The sequence below is a fragment of the Elephas maximus genome, chromosome 7 (assembly GCF_024166365.1).
Source record: "Elephas maximus indicus isolate mEleMax1 chromosome 7, mEleMax1 primary haplotype, whole genome shotgun sequence".
NCBI classification, from domain to species: Eukaryota; Metazoa; Chordata; class Mammalia; order Proboscidea; family Elephantidae; genus Elephas; species Elephas maximus.
The window spans coordinates 61118949-61133739 of record NC_064825.1 but is presented as its reverse complement, the minus strand read 5'-3'; the positions used below and the strand labels follow the sequence as shown (position 1 = coordinate 61133739).

Genomic DNA, 14791 nt, shown 5'->3' with positions numbered 1-14791 from the left:
TGCCTCTGAAACCTGAGAATATGCTGACAAGGAAAGTATTTACTAGTAGTACTGCCTAAAGACCTATTTCTGACCCAGATCCAAAGGCTTGAATCTTGAATCTGACCTCATGATTCTGATTTGAGATCCTTAGATTTGTGTCTGTGGTAGATTTGTTTTCAGGTCCTGTTCTGATCGCAAATTTTCTGCAGAGGATCTTGTGGCCTGTCATGACTCCTGAAGCATGTCCTAGCACCAGATCATGGCTCTCAGACTAAGTTTAATGGTAAAGTCTCTGTAGCTTGAACGACCCTTGCCACTCACTTGGATCTCACTCTACAATTTGGCATTATTATCATTAAACCCATTGTCTTTTGGTGCCCTAACTATGTGGAAGGAGAACATCACCAATATTAGTGAGTTCATCCTGGTGGGCTTCCCTACTGCCCCTTGGCTGTAGGTTCTGCTCTTCTTCCTCTTCCTCATCACCTACGTATTTGTGCTGTTGGAGAATTTGGTCATCATCCTTACTGTATGGGTCACTGGGTCCCTGCACAAGCCCATGTACTATTTTCTGAGCACCATGTCCTTTCTAGAGGCCTGGTATTTAACTGTCACAGTCCCCAAGATGCCGGCTGGATTTTTCCTTCACCCTAATACTATCTCCTTCCTGGGCTGCATGACTCAGCTCTATTTCTTTATCTCACTTGCCTGTATTGAGTGTGTGCTTTTGGCTGCCATGGCCTATGACCATTACGTGGCCATATGCTGGCCTCTTTGCTATCCGGTAATGATGACCACCAGGTTTTGTGTTCAGCTGACCATCAGTTCCTGGGTGAGTGGCTTCACCATCTCCATGGCAAAGGTATACTTCATATCCCAAGTTGTTTTCTGTGGTAACAATATCTTGAACCATGTTTTCTGTGATGTGTCTCCCATTCTCAGACTGGCCTGTGTGGACTTTTTTATGGCTGAGATAGTAGACTTTGCCCTAGCCATTGTCATCCTTGTGTTTCCTCTCTCAGCCACCATCCTCTCCTATGCATTCATTGTCTCTACCATCCTGCACATACCCTCAGCTACTGGACAGCTGAAGGCCTTCTCCACCTGTGCCTCTCACCTCACCGTGGTGGTCATCTTCTACACAGCTGTAATCTTTATGTATGTTCGACCTCCAGCCATTGCTTCATTCAACTCCAACAAATTGATCTCAGTCATATATACAGTCTTTACCCCTATGCTCAACCCTATCATCTACTGCCTAAGGAACAAGGAGGTCAAGGATGCCATCAGAAAGACCATGACAAGTGGCTGAGCTGTTTTCTTGAGAGATTCTCTTTGCTGAAGAGACACAGGCATTCCTTTTCCTTTTGTTATTACTGACTTAACCTCCAAAAAAAAAAAAAAAAAACTCCGTTTGGGAAAACCTTGCAGTTATAAAGATAAGAAAAGTCCCTTTTCTGTCAGACCTTAATTGAACACTTTCTTTTATAAGATAGTGAGTGAAATAGTCACAATTCTGAGAAACGTACATTAGCAAAAATGTTAGGAAGTAATTTTAATTTTTATGAAGATGAGGTTAAGGAATAATCAGTTGTTGTCAAGCTATTTTTTGGTGAGATTTTTCCATTTTGATTTTATTTTGTTTTGAAAGTCCTCTCAAATCCTAGGGTGCTGCGAACAGTTTGCGCTCAACTACTAAGCTAAAGGTTGGTGATTTAAACCCACCAGCAGTGCTATGGAAGAAAGACCTGGTCATTTGCTTTCCCAAAGGTTACACCCAAGAATACCCTATGGAGCAGTTCTACTCTGTAACATATGGAATTTCTGCGAGTCAGAATTGACTCGATGGCAATGGGTTTGGGTTTTGTTGTTTTTTCTCTACTTCAGGAGTGGTGCACAAAGATAAGTTCTGTTGTGGTCAAATTTCATGGTTATGACCTGTTCATTACTTTTCAGGGCGTGAGGGAACGGGTTCCTTTCAAAATCAATTGACCTCAATGATAACTCATTTTAATTATTTTTTAAAATGTAGGAAACTAAGAGACAAAATTTCTTCAGTCTTTAATAAAAACACTATAGAAAGCATACATAATTTTTCATGTTTTCTCATGGCAGGGGGGAAAAAAACTATAGAAAATGAGATTATATATAATTTCATGCTTTAGTTCCCCTCCTTTATTGGAACTTCTACGTATAATTTTTTTTGGATGAAATGGCTGGGACTGGACCCAGGAAAATTAGTAGCAATTTGTTAAGTCCACTCCTTCTTAGGTAGAGGAAGCATTGACCTTGAAAAGAGGCTAAGAGCTTTCACTTGGATGGCACTTGGCCTGGACAGGAAGGATTTTCCCAGAACATTCCTCTTCTCATTTCTTTTTCTGTTGATTTTGGAAAGGTGAATGTAATACCTTAAGGAGTAGTACATGCTGTCATTTGGCCATTATAAAATGATAGTAGAGAGATGAATTCTGTGTGGCTTAGCAACAACATTGGATGAGTGAAATAATGAAATATGATCTCACAAGAATTCAAGGATGACCTCCAAAACCCCAAACCCACTGCTGCCGAGTTTATTCTGACTCATAACAACTGTATAGAACAGAGTAGAACACTTCCAGGTTGCTGTGCTCCCCTCACAAATGTATTTCTTACAGTTGTGGTGAAAGGTGTGTCCTCTGGACCCTCTCAAGATGGGTGAGCAGGTTTTATGTGATAAATACACTACCAATCCAATCTCCCTAAGGTTTTGGATATCTTATTCTAAAGTACAGCAAAGCAGTTCTGACATTTCAACTTCATTTGTGTTGGTCATTTTTGGGTCCATGTTTCAGCCAACCAACAAAACAAACTGTTGGAGCCATTTCTAACTCCTTGAGTTAAAACACTGAATCAAGAAACTCTACTCAGAACCCCTGAGGGAGCAGGAGAGCAGTGGGATGCAGACCCCAGATTCTCATAAAAAGACCAGCCTTAATGGTCTGACTGAGACTGGAATGACCCCAGAGGTCATGGTCCCCAGACCTTCTGTTAGCCCCAGACAGGAAACATTCCTGGAGCTAACTCGAAGCTGACCAAATGGACACAAAAAGTGAGAGTGGAGGGAAAGAGTGTGCTGTCTCATTAGGGGGAGAGCAATTAGGAGTATATAGCAAGGTGTTTATAAATTTTTGTATGAGAGCCCAACTTGATTTGTAAACTTTCACTTAAAACACAATAAAAATTTTTTAAAAAAGGAAACTCTGTTTAGTGGACCAATATCAATAAATTCAGCCTGACCTAACTTTATGTTCCTTCCACTATGATCCCACACCCTTAATATCCACCCCCACACATATTCCCCAGGTGTCTGTTTATATAAATATAAAAGTCATGCAGTTCTTTTGGTATGTAGCTAACCTCCTCATGGGTCACACTTTGTACCTCACCTTTTGAGGCCTGTTGTAACTTAAGTCTAGATCCAAAGAAGGATGCTAGGCGTAGGTCCTGAGGAGATTCAGCAGTTCCTTGAAAGGCAAGTGACTCAGGGAAGAGCATTATAGTTTTTTAAGACAAAGGAGGACTAAACTGCCCAGCAAGGTGAAAAGGTTGCTTCTATTGGCAAAGAAGGCTTGGCAGAATTTAGGGGTTCAGTGTTCCCAGCTTTACTGGTACCTGCTCTTAAGTTCCTATTCCAATTTTCAGGATCCTATTTATACATGGGGTTGTCATGAGTCGGAATTGACTTGAGGGGCAACAGGTTTGTTATTTGTTTCTTTTTGGTTTTATTCCTTCCCAGTCAATGCCCTCACTTTAACAGAAGACACCCTGAGAAGTTGGAAATTCAATTTGCATTTTAATCCAGCCACTGGGGAGATGAACCTCTGGGTCCTCAGCCCTGAGCTTACAGAGGATAATTTTTTTTTTTTTAAATCAGTATAGAAAATTTCAGGCTATCTATTCAGAGGTTTTTCACTTTCCACAGATGTAGTCAATTTGATTTCTGTGTGTTCCATCTGGCGAGGTCCAGGTGTATAGTAGCCGTTTATGTTGGTGAAAGAAGGTCTTTGCAATGAAGAAGTCGTTGGTCTTGCAAAATTCTATCATTCGATCTCCGGCATTGTTTTTATCACCAAGGCCATATTTTCTAACTACTGATTATTCTTCTTCGTTTTTAACTTTGGCATTCCAATTGCCAGTAATTATCAATGCATCTTGATTGCATGTTCAATCAATTTCAGACTGCAGCAGCTGATAAAAATCTTCTATTTCTTCATCTTTGGCCCTAGTGGTTGGTGCATAAATTTGAATAATAGTCATATTAACTGGTCTTCCTTGAAGAGGTATGGATATTATCCTATCACTGACAGTGTTGTACTTCAGGATCTTGAAACGTTCTTTTTGATAATGGATGCAACATCATTCCTCTTCAAGTTGTCATTCCCAGCGTAGTACACTATATGATTTTTCTAATTCAAAATGGCCAATACCAGCCCATTTCAGCTCACTAATGCCTAGGATATCAATGTTTATGCCTTCTATTTCATTTTTGATGATTTCCAATTTTCCTAGATTCATACTTTTTACATTCAAGGTTCCAGTTCTTAATGGATGTTTGCAGCTGTTTCTTCTCATTTTGAGTTGTGCTTACATCTGTGGAAAGAGACGAGGGAAAAGCTGAATATCATCAGTCAGAACAAGGCCACGGGCCAATTGTGGAACAGACCATCAATTGTTCATATGCAAGTTCAAGCTGAAAGTGAAGAAAACCGGAGCAAGTCCACGAGAGCCAAAATATGACCTTGAGTATATCCCACCTGAATTTAGAGACCATCTCAAGAATAGATTTGATGCATTGAACACTAGTGACAGAAGACCAGACGAGTTGTGGAATGTCATCAAGGGCATCATCATCCATGAAGAAAGCAAGAGGTCACTGAAAAGACAGGAAAGAAAGAAAAGACCAAGGTGGATGTCAGAGGAGACTCTGAAACTTGCTCTCGAACATCGAGCAGCTAAAACAAAAGGAAGAATTGGTGAAGTAAAAAAACTGAACAGAAGATTTTGAAGGGCCTCTCAAGAAGACAAAATAAAGTATTATAATGACATGTGCAAAGAGCTGGAAATGGAAAACCAAACAGGAGGAACACGCTCGGCGTTTCTCAAGCTGAAAGAATTGAAGAAAAAATTCAAGCCTCGAGTTGCAATAGTGAAGGATTCTATGGGGAAAATATTAAATGATGCAGGAAGCATCAAAAGAAGATGGAAGGAATACACAGAGTCATTATACCAAAAAGAATTAGTCGATATTCAACCATTTCAAGAGGTGTCATATGATCAGGAACTGATGGTACTGAAGGATGAAGTGCAAGCTGCTATGAAGGCACTGACAAAAAAAAAAAAAAAACAAGGCTCCAGGAATTGATGGAATATCAATTGACATGTTTCAACAAACAGATGCAGCACTGGAGTTGCTCACTTTTCTATGCCAAGAAATATGGAAGACAGCTTCCTGGCCAACTGACTGGAAGAGATCCATATTTATGCCTATTCCCAAGAAAGGTGATCCAACCGAATGTGGAAATTATAGAACAATATCATTATTATCACACGTAAGCAAAATTTTGCTGAAGATCATTCAAAAATGGCTGCAGCAGTTATTTCGACAGGGAACTGCCAGAAATTCAGGTGGGTTTCAGAAGAGGGTGTGGAACCATGAATATCACTGCTGATGTCAGATGGATCCTGGCTGAAAGCAGAGAATACCAGAAGTATCTTTATCTATGTTTTATTGATTATGCAAAGGCATTTGACTGTGTGGATCATAAGAATCTATGGATAACACTGTGAAGAATGGGAATTCTAGAACACTAAATTGTACTCATGAGGAACATTTTCATAGATCAAGAGGCAGTTGTTTGGACAGAACAAGGGGGTACTGATTGCTTTAAAGTCAGGAAAGGTGTGTGTCAGGGTTGTATTCTTTCAACATACCTATTTAATCTGTATGCTGAACAAATAATACAAGAAGCTGGACCCTATGAAGAAGAATGGGGCATCAAGATTGGAGGAAGACTCATTAACAATCTGCGTTATGCAGATGACACAACCTTGCTTGCTGAAAGTGAAGAGGACTTGAAGCACTTACTAACAAAGATCAAAGACCACAGCCTTCAGTATGGATTGCACTTCAACATAAAGAAAACAAAAATCCTCACAACTGGACCAATGAACAACATTATGATAAACGGAGAAAAGATTGAAGTTGTCAAGGATTTCATTTTACTTGGATCCACAATCAATAGCCATGGGCGCAGCAGTCAAGAAATCAAAAGCCACATTGCATTGGGCGAATCTGCTGCAAAGGACCTCTTCAAAGTGTTGAAGAGCAAAGAAGTCACCCTGAAGACTAAGGTGCACCTGACCCAAGCCATGCTATTTTCAATTGCATCATATGCATGTGAAAGCTGGACAATGAATAAGGAAGACCGAAGAAGAATTGACACCTTTGAGTTGCGGTGCTGGCGAAGAATATCGAATATACCATGGACTGCCAAAAGAACGAACAAGTCTGTCTTAGAAGAAGTACAACCAGAATGCTCCTTAGAAGCAAGGGTGGAGAGACTGTGTCTTACATACTTTGGACATGTCAGGAGGGATCAGTCCCTGGAGGAGGACATCATGCCTGGCAGAGTACAGGGTCAGTGGAAAAGAGGAAGACCCTCAAAGAGGTGGATTGACACAGTGGCTGCAACAATGAGCTCAAGCATAACAACGATTGTAAGGATGGCACAGGACTGGGCAGTGTTTCTTTCTGTTGTGCATAGGGTAGCTATGAGTCAGAACTGACTCGACGGCACCTAACAACAACATTCAGAGCTTGAACTGGGGATTCGAAGTCCTTTTTTTCCTACTTTCTTCAGTCATTTAGAAGCAATCAGCCAATCCCATTACCGACTTAGTTTGACTAAATTCTTTTAAGGTATCCTACATGGTCACCAAGTACCTTGTCTTTTATATGTATTTGACTAACCACCACCACCACCCACTACCGTAGAGTCGATTCTGACTCATAGTGACCCTATAGGACAGAGTAGAACTGCCAGATGGAGTTTCCAAGGAGTGCCTGGCGGATTCAAACTGCTGACCTCTTGGTTAGCAGCCATAGCACTTAACCACTACGCCACCAGCATTTCCATGTATTTGACTAGGAGTATCTAATGGTGATATTTCATATATCTCTATTATCACATCATGCCCTGGACTACTAATGCCCTGTTTACCACTGGGAATAGAATCATTAGTGCCTTTAAATCTAATTAGATTAGACAATCAATTCTAGACAACCCAGAGCCTATTCAGAAAAGTCATCCTTAAGATTCTGTTTCTGTAGAACCAATTTCACTACCAAAATCATGCGGTGGACTACTGTTTGAGTCATCTAGTGCTGCTATGACAGAGATTGCACAAGTGGATGGCTTTAATAAAGAGACATTTATTCTCTCACAATCTAGTAGAATATAAGTCCCAATTCAGGGTGTCAGCTCCAGGGGGAGACTGTCTGTCTCTGTGGGCTCCGGAGGAAGGTTCTGGTCCTCAATCTTCACCTGGTTAAGGAGCTTCTCAGGCACAGGGACCCCATGTCCAAAAGATGCGCTCTGCTCGTGGTGCTGTTTTCTTGGTGGTATGACGTCCCCCTGTCTCTCTGCTTGCTTCCATCTTTTATATCTCAAGAGATTGGTTGCCTCAAGACACAGTCTAATCCTGTAGGTTGAATCCTGCCTCACTAACACAACTGCCCCCCATCCTCCCTCATTAACATCATACAGGCAGGATTTACAACATATAGGAAAATCACACAATACTGGGAATCATGGCTCAGCCCAACTGATACACACATTTTTGGAGGGACATAATTCAATCCATGACAACTACTAATGCCCTCTTTACCACTGGAAATAGAGTCATTAGTGCCTTTAAATTTAATCAGTTTAGACAATCAATTCTAGATGAACCATAGCTGATTCAGAAAACTCTTCCTTAAGATTCTCTTTTTCGAGGACCAATTTCAGTACCAAAATCTTTACCGATCGAGGTTCAACCAAAGAAACAGAATGAGTAGGAAAAATATATTGAGATTTCTTGCAGTGAATTGGAGTGCAGGAGTGTGGGTGTGGATGAGGCAACATCTGCCTGCATCTCTTCGTATGCCTGACCACACACTCTAGGGTAGCAAAAGTGCTGTGCTGCTAGTACATTCCTCTGGTGAATCCCATGTTAGGTTACTTCACATAGGCTTGCTTTTGGCATGGTGGCAGTCAGCTGTCACTGTCATCATCTGGACCATCAGGTAACAACCTAATGCCTAGATAAACCCCCCTCCACTGTTTCCTGCTGTTGGAGATTTCATGGAAACAAGGCCTCTTTCTCCCTTCAATGAAGGCAGTCTCTTCACTCCCCATGTCTCCAGTCTGCTGTTTCACTGGAAAATCTCTTGGGAAGTCTAGGTGAATCCTGTTTGAATGTTGGTGCTGGTGGTGTTCGTTGCTGTTGAGTGGATTCTGACTCATAATTACCTTATGTGTGCAAAGCAGAACTGCTTCATAGGGTTTTCAAGGCTGTGACCTTTCAGAGGCAGATCACCATGCCTGTCTTCCAAGGTGCTGATGGATGGGTTTGAACTGCCAACCTTCTGGCTAGTAGTTGAGCAATTAACCATTTGTACCACGCAGAGACTCCTCAAATATTCCCAGGCAACCTGTTAATAAAGCAAATCTAAGTTTACTAGAACTGACTGCAGTGAGGAAGAACACTGTTTCAGAAGGGGAAGGCAAAAAACTCCTAATTATAGGCCTTGGGAGTCTGAGCTTAAGACATGACTTTCAAGGTGAACTAATTGCAGTAGGGCAAAGTTCATGACATATTAGTTTAGATTTGGTAAACATAGTAAGATGAGGGCCTTAAACTATCTAATAAATAAATTGTTTGAAAATTGAGCTCCTACACTCTAACCTTAATGGTGTAGGCAAAGAAATCTTTCTAAGCCAGGTGACCAGACTGTTATTGCAGATCAATTAATCTGCGAGAATTTCCTGAATCAAACAGTAAAATTATATACTGATATATTGTCTTTCCAGAGCAAAGGTTTCCAAGGACTAACAGCTAAGTCATGTTGAACAGGTGGTCTCAGTTTTCAGTTACTTTTTGAGAAAGAAATTTAGGCTCGTGGCAAACATGGGAATTCCTACCATGCTTCCCATGAAACCAGAGGAAACCAGAGAGAGTGACATTTACCCTCTTCTTTACACTTTCCTCACATTTGAGTGGCATTGGGGCTAGATCTTCAGGTCTTGTGACTCAGCAAACATACACTCTCAGAATGAGAAGATATCTCCCTTCATGGGCACAGTCACAAACTTCCCACTCTCCAATTCCCTTTCCAAGGAGCAGAGGAGAATGTAGAATTATCACCTATAGACTCCACTTTCCCTTAAAAAGTTGGCCCTTTCCTATTTATACAGAAAAGGTGTGTGTGAAGAGGGGAGACACGTTTGATGTGCCACCCCAGAATCTATGTAAATTGACCTTCTTTGAAAATTCTGAATTGTCTAGGACTTTCTGAATTCAGCTCTGAGCTGTCTTGACAGTTCTCTATATCCACATAGTGTAACACTTGTCTTCCTCACTACAATGGAAGGAAGGCAGAAACTATGCATTTTTTTTTTTTTTTTACCATTGGGCCTACTGTGCCTAGCACAGTGCCTGGCACATGGTAGGAATTAATTATTTTTTAATTCATAAATGAATCTCAGTATCAGAAAGAATTTTTAGTGGATTAAAATAGGGGCCATCAGCACGGAACTCTAATTGATGCATTCAGCTGAGCAGATACAACACGACAACATGAACACATATAAACACGCACATTGTATGTATTCACAATCACTACTCTATTTTTCAACATATCCAGAATCAGATCTGTCATTACCTCTTCCACTCTTACTTCCCTGATCCAAGCTGTCATCAGCTTCCTCCTAGATCATTTCAATAGTCCCTTAAGAAGTCTCTTTTCTTCCTTTCTTGTCCCTCTGCCTATAGTGTTTATTCTACACTCAAAGTCCTCTAAGAGATCCCCATTTCACTTATAGTAAAATCTGAAATTCTTACAATTGTTCTGTAAGCTAATCCACTTGATTCTCTGACCTCATGTTCTAAAATCTCTCAGCTCACTCTGTTCCAGTTACTTTGGCCTCCTGGCTGCCCTCCTCATTCGTCGCTCAGGACCTTTACACTAGCTGTTTCTTCTGCCTACAATGCTTTTCAAGCATTTGCTTAAAGATCACCTTCTCAGTAGGTGACTGACCTGACCACCCTATTTAAAGTTGCAACCCCTCCCTGTATTCTCTATACCTCACATTTCTGCCCCCATAGCATCTTGACACCTACTAACATACTATATAATTTATTTACAGTATTTTATTTCTTTTTTTCTCTAGAGTGTAAGATCCATGTTGGCAAGGATAGTTGTCTATTTTTTTTCACTGCTATATTTTCATCAGTTAGCACAGAGTAGGAGCTCAATAAATATAAACTGAATGAGAAGATGAAAAATAAACCAAATAGAACTGTAAAGGGAAGGAAAAAAACAGGAAACCCAGTGTTAGTCTCAGTTAATTTGCTCTAATTCTAATTTACCCTCAGTGAAATAATTAACTGTTGTGTAAGGAATAAGAGGGTCCTGTTTCCACAGATCTCCTGAGACTCCCATAAATGTCACCACACACCATGGCTTGGTGGCAGATGGTCATTCAGGGCAGATGGGTACTAGCTGAGGCACAGTCACTAGGTTTTCAGCCAGGTATCTGGAAACAAGCCATCCATGCTTCTTTTAAAGGTGAAGTGAACTCAGGGCCTTGGAGCTCTTTGACTGAGAAAAGAAAGGAGAACAATAAATCAGGGGATTTATTAACATCTTGCTTCCTGGACCAGCATTTCTAGGGAGAGATCACTTCAGCAGGGGAGAAATTTCCCTTTAAGTAGAGCCACTGAATGGAGGGTCAAAGCCTTTGTCATCTCATAGAGAGGAAGAAAAGCCACTCCCAAGGACAGGTCCCCTGTCTCACTAGGACCCCTGGGGACAGTGAGGACTGGTACTGCAGGCTCTCCACTGGGTCTTCTTCCCACATCTTTTCACTTGGGTTTTTCCTTTATTCCGCTTTTCATCTAGAGCCCAGTGCGAGTGGAAGCTTTTTAAAAAGTCTGAGCATTGACTTTTTTCTGACAACTTCTTCATAGCTAGAAAAATTCCCTCATAGGGTGGCGGAATCAGAGAGGCAGCTCAAGCTAATTCCTCACACCAAAGAGGAGACAGGCCGGTTCTTGTTCTCAGAAGCGTGGACTATTCAGACTAAGCTGTCTATATCCCCCAGCGCATTCCTAGTGAGGACCTGCAAAACCAGAAGAATGGAAGGGGTCCTGACTTGATGATCTCTAACACCTTCCCCTGGCTACTCTCCCCAGCACTGGTAGAAAAGCCACCTTCTTTACTCACCAATTTCTGTTTACACATCTTGGTCCCCCATCAAACTACATAGTCTTCAGTGAAATCTAGCAGCCATATCCCTTGCCCATCTGAGGTAAGAATTTTATTTCTGTTTTGGGGAAATGAGGTGTCTGTAAGCTAGTGGTTAGGAAATGGGAGCAGGGCCCTGTTAAGTGACTGATTAGGAAACGTTATCTGTGCCCTACATCTTGGATACCTCAGTAAACTTAGTCTCATTTATCACCTCATTCATCCAAAAAATAGTTATTAAGGATATTCTACAAGTCAGGCACCCTGTTATATATTTAGCAAATCATGGTGATTAACACACAACCGGGATATTTAAGAATTAGTACAAGAATCTTTGAGTACATTAGCCAGGACAGCTACTCACGCTGTAAGAAGCAAGGCAAACTTCCAGGAAGTAACAACAGCTGATGTTCTGAAGTAGCAGGAAGCTTTAGCCAGTCGAAGGGATTAGGGACATGAGATAGGGGAAGAGAGAAAAGAAAGGGGACATTCTAGGCAGAGGGGGATGCAGGTACAAAGGCTTAGAGGCAAGTTTCCTGGGGAATTGCAAATTGATAACTGTGGCTGGAAGTGGGGTCTGATAGGGATGGAGGGTGAAGGAAGGAATAGGGACCATAGTAATAAACGAGACTGAAGGGGCCATCCTAGCCAGACCATCAACTATGTTGTATAATATGCCAAGAGTGGAGCTAGTCCTAAAGGCATTAAAATTGTAATTTTGAGATTTCTATAACACCAGACTGTGGAAAATGGATGGGAGAGAGTGAGACTAAAGTCAGGGGGATCAATTAGGAGGCTGCTGTAGTAATTCAGGAGCTCCGGCGGTGCAGTGGTTAAGAGGTACAGCTACTAACCAAAAGGCTGGCAGTTTGAATCCATCAGCTGCTCCTCAGAAACCCTGTGGGACAGGGTAGAAATATAGGGTCGCTATGAGTCGAAATCGACTGCTTGGCAACAGGTTTGGTTTTGCTTGGTAGTAATTCAGGTGGGAGAAAATCTCCAAGCGAGTTGATAAGATTGTAGAAAAGACAGTCTAATTTGGGAGAGAGTAAGAAAGTTGAATTAATAGGAAGTCATGCCCTCGAGGTCACCAAACTCATGAGGCTTCACACTTCTGGCATTTTTGATCACCACCCAAATCCTAAATGGTTATCTGTCTTTTTTTGCTACTCTTCTCTTCATATTTATTTGTTCTTCCTCTTCCCTGGCCCAATTTCCTACTCCCCACCTACCCTCACTCTCCTACCCCAGAACATTAGTTTGTGTTCTCAGAAATTCTTGGTAGGTCTTATGGTATTGTCTCTGGGAATGACCTATTGTTGTTTTTTATTTTCTTCAACTCAAATAACTTGTGTGTTTAGACAATTTCAGGGACCCATGGCTTCATTATATGTTTTGTCCTTATTTGTTACTGCTCTACCTCTGACGCTTAAGCAGCATGTTCAATTCTTTAAGCATAACTCCCATTCTTCCAATTATTACATGCCTTAGTTTTCCTACAATTTTTCTTCAACTTCAACGAAACTACATGTTTCTTGATATTTCTATTATTTTTCTCTTACTTATTAGTTGTCTTTACCCAACTTGGACTCCACGATTTGGGACTTGAAGGTTTTCTTTCCAGTTTGTTCAGTTCCCTTAGATCTCTAATCTCTTACATTTATCTCTTTTACAAAGCTTCAATGATTTTATACCTAGGTAAGAGGGGAAAAATATCTTAAAAATAGTGATAGTACATATTTCCTGTCCTCAAACCTTAGCCACGCCCTTAATGCCTACCAAGAAGTACTTTTGCTTTTTCTTATTTAGCAGCATCTCCCATTCTTCTCATCAAGAATCTAAGCCTTTAGCTTTTCTTCAGCTCCATGATAAATACTTAGCATTCTAACCCTTACAAGATAATCATATTTCTTCCTTAACTGAAAATATTGAGTTCGTCAGATGTAATCACTTTCAAATCCACCAGCTTCTCCTGGTTTTCTTCCTCCTTCCATCAATTCATAAATATTCGTATCCATCCTCAGTTCCTTGTCCCCTATCTAAGAATACAAAGTGCACTTCTTTCTGTTCAAGGCCACCTTCTCAATTACTATCCTGGAACACATCCCTCCTGCCTTCTCTTGAACCTTGTTCGAAACTTTCTCTTCTTTGGCTTGCATAAGGCCGCATTCCCCTGGCATTTCTTATTTAAGTGTGTCTGTAACTTTGTTCTCTGGCCCTTTCTTTAATCCTTCATTGGTATTTCTTCCTCTGCTTATCTCTTATATTTTAAATTTTTTTTTAGGTTTCATCCTTAGCCAACAGATCTTTTCTATGCACATTTAGTGATTCCAGCCACCACAGATTTGCAAATGACTGCCAAATCTTTGACCTCCGGTCAATAGCTCTTCCTGGACCTGGATTTGTATCAAAAGCATCTGCCATACACGTTGGCAGGGGTGTCCCCAAACTCCTCAACAAATTTAAAAACAAGCGTAGGCATCACTAGAGGGATGTAGGCGGTATGGACCTGTCAGAGGGAGTGATGCCAAAATGACTGTCTATCATATTTTTGTGCAATGTTTCAGTGGAAATTTATTATTTTTTATAAATATATCCCTGTAGTTAGTTATAACATCAAAAACATTTTTCATAAGCCCAGCATACGTGTATCAATATACCTGCAAGCCTAAAACTTTATGCTAATTTACTTTTGAAAACCTTCTAATATGCTCTGGTCAGAGGTGTCATTATTACCCAGTTACAATGTTGCTTTGAATCACATGATTTCTTTTGCAGGCTACAAGCACAGACTGTTGTTTTCATTGCTGCTGGTGTTTTTTTGTTTGTTTGTTTGTTTTTTGAACTGTAGGATTGTTAGGTTCCTTTGGAATTACACTAATATTTACTTTATTTTTCTAAGTTCAAACCAATGTTTTATTTCTTGATACCGCCTTGGCTTTCTCTCCATATGCAACTTCTGTGACTGCATTATTTAGTCCCTCTTTTTGTTTTAATGTTGTTGTCTTTTATATACTGATTTCTCTGTTTTCGTATTTCCAATGTTTTAGCTTTGATTTATTTTTGTAACTTCCCTATCTGGGTTGATATCTGGCTGTTCTGTCCTGTATTCTAGTCTTAGGTTGTTATCTGATGTTACTGATTTTCTAACCGGAGGACTCCCTTTAGTATTTTGGTTTGGTTTTTCCAAATTCCCTTAACTTCTCTTTATCTGGAAATGCCCTAATTTCACCAGCATATTTGAGAGACAGTTTTGTTGGA

The 14791-nt window shown here is 40.6% G+C and overlaps 1 protein-coding gene across 1 annotated transcript; it reads left to right on the top strand.

The window, feature by feature from the left end:
* The first annotated feature begins 367 nt into the window (after positions 1 to 367).
* Positions 368 to 1324, top strand: LOC126080086 (olfactory receptor 6-like). The gene is given in 1 exon segment (XM_049891393.1): positions 368 to 1324. A coding segment is annotated over 1 exon segment (957 nt).
* Positions 1325 to 14791: the final 13467 nt, after the last annotated feature.